At 43.0% G+C, this 7,351-nt stretch overlaps 1 protein-coding gene across 3 annotated transcripts in view; it reads right to left on the minus strand.

Moving 5' to 3' along the window:
- Positions 1-2,862: 2,862 nt before the first annotated feature.
- Positions 2,863-7,351, minus strand: part of LRATD2 (LRAT domain containing 2) — an 18,728-nt gene continuing 14,239 nt past the window's right edge. For 2 of the 3 annotated variants that reach the window (XM_070748297.1, XM_070748296.1), the window contains exon 2: positions 2,863-5,745. In XM_070748297.1, coding sequence (XP_070604398.1) covers positions 4,823-5,740 — 918 coding nt within the window. In that variant the 5' untranslated portion in view covers positions 5,741-5,745 and the 3' untranslated portion in view covers positions 2,863-4,822. The remainder of the gene's footprint in view (positions 5,746-7,351) is intronic. The other variant, XM_070748298.1, reaches the window with a different exon arrangement.

The raw sequence follows: 7,351 nt of genomic DNA on the forward strand, positions 1-7,351 counted from the left end.
GCCAGTGAAAGTGGTGCCAGTGGTACTTGGCACGCTGGGCGCAGTGCCAAAGGATCTCAGCGGACATTTGAAAACCATCGGAATTGACAAAATCTCCATCTGTCAATTGCAAAAGGCCGCTTTACTGGGATCGGCAAACATAATTCGCCGCTACATCACGCAGTCTTAGGTGCTTGGGAAGCGCCTGACTTGTGATGAAATACAAACTCCAGCATAGTGATCTTGTTTGCTGTGTTGTACTGACATAATAATAATAATAATAATAATAATAATAATAATAATAATAATAATCGCAATCCCAGGAGACAGCAGAATTGAGAAGCAGCTAGAGAAATTAGTGAGCTGCAACGACCCTGGCATAAGCCAGTGAAAGTGGTGCCAGTGGTACTTGGCACGCTGGGCGCAGTGCCAAAGGATCTCAGCAGACATTTGAAAACCATCGGAATTGACAAAATCTCCATCTGTCAATTGCAAAAGGCCGCTTTACTGGGATTGGCAAACATAATTCGCCGCTACATCACGCAGTCCTAGGTGCTTGGGAAGTGCCCGACTGGTGATGAAATACGAACTCCAGGATAGTGATCTCGTTTGCTGTGTTGTACTGACATAATAATAATAATAATAATAATAATAATAATAATAATAATAATAACAACAACAACAATAACAATAACAATAATAATAATGGGGCGGAAGGTGCATCTTATACTCCAAAAAAGGTACTTAATAAAAAAACCCAACCTCACAATGTTTGAATTATTTGTGTCAGTATCCTTCAAGAAAGAAATTTGAAATGAATTTGACCAGCTGTCCACTAATGAAAAAATATTCGGATAAAGTAGATCTTGCCTTTAGGAAGAAAAATGATAAATTAGTTCTTTCCCCTTTAACTATCTCTAATATTCTAGACACAGAAAATATTTTCAGTTACTTTACAATTTAGTACCAAACAGATAGATTAGCAATGTTTGACATCTATCGTTTCTTGAACACTTTATTTATGATCTAGAAAATACTTTTAGATTACCAATGACAAAAATAAACAAAAATTGATTTGGAGGATATATTTCTTTGTGAAAATAATACAACTTTCAAAAAATGTAAATATTTTCATGATGGAATTCCTTTCAAAAATACTTGTAAGAAAATATCATTTTACACCCACTGTTACATAGCGAAATAAGTTTTTGTTCTCTACAAAATTCAGAATCATTAATAACTAAATATCAACTCTGAAGCTAGGATACAGTTGCTGGATTTTTTTTTAACAGGAAGAACATCATCTTGGCTTCTTTAATAGCAGTAAACATTTACTATTTTAAAAAAATGAGTTCTCCAGGCTGATCAAGTCCTAAAATGGAATTCAAGTCCTGCTCCTTGAGTATTCCTGGGAAATGTATGCAGAATTTTTCCACTGTAAATTTTCCTCTTATGGTGACAACTATAGAAACTTTGAGGAGCTGTAGAAGCTTTGAGGAGCATCCATCAGAAGTACCTCCAGATACCTCCAAATGCCTTGATTAAGGACCTGTTCCGCTTGTCAATAGCCAAGTTCGGTACGTTCAGATTTTGTGCTTAAAAACATACAATATTGCATATGAGCTTGACAATCACGGTATGCAGAGCACATACCTCAGAAATAACATCGTGTTCCTAAAAAGATACTGCTTCCAACACAACAGGTATCTGTCTCCTGGAGACCTTTTATCAACTTCGCTTATCGCAACTTCTGAAACTCTCAGAAGCAAAGGGAGGAAAACTAAATTAGCACTGGATTATCTCACTTTCTGCATGACTCTCTTCCCTCTTAATGCAAACAATCACACAGTGTATTAGCGGAATAAACCAAAGTTCTTGAAGTTAAGCTGGTCCTTGTTTGGTTCGCAAAAATATAATAATAATTATGGGCTGACAATGGTGGGTTATACCTTCAGCAGAATACAGTACTGTAGCAAATTCCCTGGATTGCACTATAGGGGAGGAATTGGGGGAATTAACCTGGTTTGGGTGTCCCGATATATAGGAAGCTAAAGTGAAGATAAACTAAGCAGCAATAGGTAGAAGGAATCACATCACTGTGCATTTTTTCCCTGCTAGGCATTTTTTTAAAACATAGAAAGGAATTTTTTTGTGTGTGAAGGGTACACTTTTTGATAGCAAAACAGCCTTTCGTCACGTGATTACTGACTTCTGGCTGAATCTTACCAAAAAGGACATTGGAGAATGTTTCTTTATAAGATCAAGGACCACGGGCCTAAGCTCATTTCAGATGATCAGTGATTTGTCTAAACTGATTTGTGGCACTGTCTAGCCACCGGCCAGAACAAACGAAGTACAGAGTGAAAAAAGAGCAAGACTTTATTATCCCTGTCTTTCCTTCACTTATCAACCCATGATCCGTATGTTGCTTACTGTAGAGCAGTGATGGGCAGCTGTGAGTGTGCTCAGGTAGGAAATTTCGGGATGCGTGCACAGCTGTGCGACCTGATGTGCCCCCATGCACGATTTTGATGCGCATGTGCAGCAAGAAAAATCTTGTGGGAGGATGCTTGTGCGAACGACATTTTGGCAAATTTTTTGCTTTGGCGCATGCGCAGAAGCAAAAATATTGGCGAAAATTGCCAAAATCTCGCTTACACTTTTGACTTCACAGGAGATTTCGCTTGCGTATGCGCAGAAGCCAAATTGTGCGCCGATGTGCCCATTGGATGTGCCTATGCCCGCCTCGGAGGGCACACTGATAGGAGGTAAGATTAGCAGCCCTTCATTGCTCTAAAGCAGTGTTTCCCAACCTTGGTAAGTTGAAGACATCTGGACTTTAACTCCCAGAATTCCCCAGCCAGCAAATGCTGGCTGGGGAATTCTGGGAGTTGAAGTCCAGACAACCTCAAGTTGCCAAGATTGGGAAACACAGCTCTAGAGGAATAACCAACCACCGGAACATCAGCTTGACTCTGCAAAAGATGGTAATCGGATACATGTGGTTGAAAAGCAACCCTTATATGTTTTTTTGCAATGAAGAGGTAGCAGAGAATATTGTCGGTTTCAGTGGTGGTTAATAATTGCTGAGCAGATTTTAAAATGCTGCTTAGTTACACCGAACACCTTTGCTTCCAAATGTGCAACTTTACTGCTTCAAACAAATCAGAGGCTTTTAGAAGAAATCAGCCATTAGCAAAGGAAGTTAACAGTCTGTTGACCAAAACACACAATTCTTGCTTCTTCTATTTGCTGATCGGAATGAAGATAGTAAATTCCTAGCTACAAAGCAACTCCTGAAGCACAACTCCTAGTTAATGCATGCGGAACAGTTTTTTTTTAGAGGATTGGCAAACACACAGCTGCCGTTTCATGTAAGCAGCAATAATGCCCAAGCAGAACTTTTTTACCAGTTCTCTTTTTTAAATAATTGTGACTTGCCAACAAGGCAAATCTTTGAATCTCCTCCATTTCTACAAGGGGGAACAGCTGCTTTCTCTTCCTTGCGTTAACAATATCCCAAGAGAACCAAAAGTCCACAAAGAAAAAAGCAAGCATCAACAGAGATCAGCTCCAGGCGCTGAAGACAGAAATTTCCTAACCTGCAAATTAACAATAGGTACCATCCCTTTCCTTTTTTTTTAAACCTATTGTTAATGGGGATGATCTGTTTTGCTAACTTACTAAAAGAATGAAAACAAAAAAATATACTGAAAAAATGCACAGGAGATGCCAGGCTTCTGAAATTAATGATTTTTATACATAAAAAAATAAGATAGAACAGACTGAAAGAAAAAGGGTTTTTTTTTCTCTCCAAGTGCGCTAACAGCCTAGTCCTCGGGCATTTAAGTTTAAAAATAAGACAACCAGCTTCACTGCCTAGGAACAAAATTCATTTTGAAAAAGGCTGCCCATCTCTTGCGTAACCTTTTCCAACAAAACATAATGTTACCAAACAGTACTTGGATTTGTAGAAAATTAATCCTACTGTAACCACTGGTGCTACGAGGGTTTAGCTGCCTTCCCGCTAAACTTCAATAACTTATAAAAAGACTGACTGGCCATGGCTTAACTCGACTTCGCTGCAATTAAAGGGAAAAAAAGTTTCTCAGTAGCTGCTTTCTAAATGAAAAAAAACCCCTGCAGCCCTTATTCCAGGGTAATTCCACTTTATAATCCCACTTCTGTGCAAAGAGTTTACATCCCAATCCACACCGTCCAGAAAAGGCCCCAGCCGAGAAATGCTACTTCTGCTTTGCAACTTTGCCAAATCCTTCAGCATAAACCGGTCAACCCTGTGACCCCCCCCCCCAATGCACAATAATTTAGCCGTTGAAACCTCATAAAGATATCTGGGGAGAGAAAGAAGGGAAGGCCATAACCAGCAGAACGAAAGGGAGGGAGATCCCCCAAAACACCCAAAACAAGGTAGGAGGTTAAAGCCAAAAGAAAAGTGGTGGGCAATGACCTTGCTTTAACCTTGAATCCTATTAAGTTCACTCGATCTCGTCCAATTTAAAACAAGCAAGAAGCTCAAAGCAGGAGGAACAGGGGTGCAATTTGGGAAAAGAGAGAGAGAGACTTAATGCATAAAACAGCGAGTGAGGCAGATCTTCCTGAGATTTAACCCTCAAACCGTACAAACTTGCTGATTTCAAGCAAGCACCAAAGGAGTTAAGTGCTGAATGACCGATGCTTTAATCAGCTTTTACCCCTTTCCTTCACATGGGATTGGAGTCAACCTGCACTAGAAGAGCCCAAAGGGCTTATAACAGCTCAATTTTGCAGGGATTCAGTTTTAATCCGTCGCCAAGGTTAAGCAGCCAGACTCTGCAAGGGACTGCTACTCAGCAACAGTCCAGGCACCTGGTTTGCCATTAGCGCTACTGTCTTCGTTGTCGGCCTCGGATGCTTGGAGATGGCTGGACAATTCTTGGATGACGGCCACTTTCCCGATTTGATCGTTCCTTCGTTTTTCCATAATGAGATCTTCAAGGCTCTGAAATTCCAGCGTGTGACTGCGTTTATCTCCCAGCTGGATCTGCAACCGGTAAGGTTGCTTCCCTATGCGCAGTTCGCCCCCAATTTTAAACTCGCGCTTGCCGTAACGGCACCAGGCGGCAAAACATTCGGAGTTCCTCCAGCTGAGATCTTGGTCTTTGCGGCCCACCTGATCCAGGGCGTTTCGGACCACGGTGGCAGGATCTAGCGGTTTGTAGCGGTACAAGTGGTTCGCGATGCGCCCCCGTCGGCCCTGGCTGGCGTCGGTGAGGAAACTGTTCACCACTTCAAGTCTGTGAAGGTGTACAACTTGGAAATCTCCTACGTACACTGCCCAGTGAGGGTACTGGGCTTGGCACACAAATTCTATCAGATCGCCAGCTTTGCACTTGTTCAGTAGGTTTTCTGGGGTGTAGGTGGTGAGATGGCCCCCTCCTCCTCCTCCTCCTCCACCACCACCACCACCACCCACCTCACCAGAGGACGTGTGGTCTGCAGAAAAGCTTTTCTGATAAATGCACTTGTCCCGGTAATAAATGGAGCATTCCACTTCGTGAAGTTGCGGGTCGTAGGGTTTTGACGCAGGGTGGTCCCCGCCGTGTTCTGCTGGGTCTTGTTGAGGCTCAACATCATCATCATCATTGGAAAATATGTAAGAAACTCCAATTCGGGGGCCCTCATCTCGGTCCATGCCAGCTGGGTCGGCCGTGGGAACCTCTTTGTAGTTTAAGTGGGTCAGTTTCTCTACCTGATTCCCCATGCCTGCTGAAAGAGAACCAAACAGGTATTAGTACAGGTATAAACTAATGAGGAATAAATCAGGTAGATCTCCCTGAGTCAATCTCCTGGCAACCTTTTTGGCAGGGTTCCACCAACGACTTACGGTAGATTTATTTATTTATTTATTTATTCATTCATTCATTCATTCATTCATTCATTCATTCATTCACTCAGTCACTCATTTATTTATGTATTTATTTATGTATGTATTTATTTACTTACTTACTTACTTACTTACTTACTTACTTACTTACTTACTTACGTACGTACTTACTTACTTACTCGATTTTTATGCCGCCCTTCTCCTTAGACTCAGGGTGTCTTACAACATGTTAACAATAGCACTTTTTAACAGAGCCAGCCTCTTGCCCCCACCAATCCGGTCCTCATTTTACCCACCTTGAAAGGATGGAAGGCTGAGTCAACCTTGAGCTGGTGATGAGATTTGAACCGCTGACCTGCAGATCTACAGTCAGCTTGAGTAGCCTCCAGTACAGCACTCTATCTGCTGCGCCACCCTGGCTGGCTGGCTGGCTGGCTGGCTGGCTGGCTGGCTGGCTGGCTGGCTGGCTGGCTGGCTGGCTGGCTGGCTGGCTGGCTGGCTGGCTGGCTGGCTGGCTGGCTGGCTGGCTGGCTGGCTGGCTTACTTACTTACTTACTTACTTACTTACTTACTTACTTACTTACTTACTTACTTACTTACTTACTTACTTATTTAATTTATTGGACTTCTATGCCACTCTTCTCTGAAGATAAATACAAATACAAAAATAAGCAAATAGAAAATACAAAAATAATGGACCTCGTTTCCTCCCAAATAAGACATCCCATGATAATAAGCCCAATCGGTCTTTTGAGTGCATGACAATAAGGCCATACCAAACATGGTATGTATGTATGTTATATATGTTAGGAGATTTCAGTTTGATATGCAGACAACATACTGTACTGTATTGTTTAACATTGCTTTTTGATGTAGCTTACAGCAGGGGTGCCAAAGGGATGCAGTGTCGCAGTGGCTAAGCGGCTGAGCTTGTCAATCAGGGAGGGCGAAAAATGGGCCTACTTTCAGGAAACGGGCCTGTTTCTAGCCTCGAGAGGGCCTCCTGAGCCTGGGGAGGCCGTTTTCATCCTCCCGGATGCTCAAGAAAAACCTCTAGAGCAGAGGTGGGTTCCTGCTCGTTGGGTCCGATTCTGTAGAACTGGTAGCAGGAATTTCCCCCTTCTCGCTGAACTGGCAGTGATGGCCACTTGGCCATGCCCCCAAACCAGCTCTCACAGCGGCGCCACAGGCAGCACTATCTTGTTTTCCATTTCTGTGCATGCGCAGCAGCTGTTTTCTGCAGCACGGGGAGGAAGTGAACCGGCAGTGAGGTAAGTCAAAATGCATCCCTGTTCCAGAGCCTGGGGAGGGCAAAAAGCCCCCCTCCACCATGGTGCAGGTTGACTAGGCCATGCTGGGGTGGCGCAGCAGGTAGAGCGCTGTACTCCAGGCCACTAAAGCTGACTATAGATGTGCAGGTCAATGGTTCAAATCTCATTGCCGGCTCAAGGTGGGCTCAGCCTTCCATCCTTCCCAGGTGGGTCAAAT

Source organism: Erythrolamprus reginae, chromosome 3 (genome assembly GCF_031021105.1).
Source record: "Erythrolamprus reginae isolate rEryReg1 chromosome 3, rEryReg1.hap1, whole genome shotgun sequence".
Classification (NCBI taxonomy): Eukaryota; Metazoa; Chordata; class Lepidosauria; order Squamata; family Dipsadidae; genus Erythrolamprus; species Erythrolamprus reginae.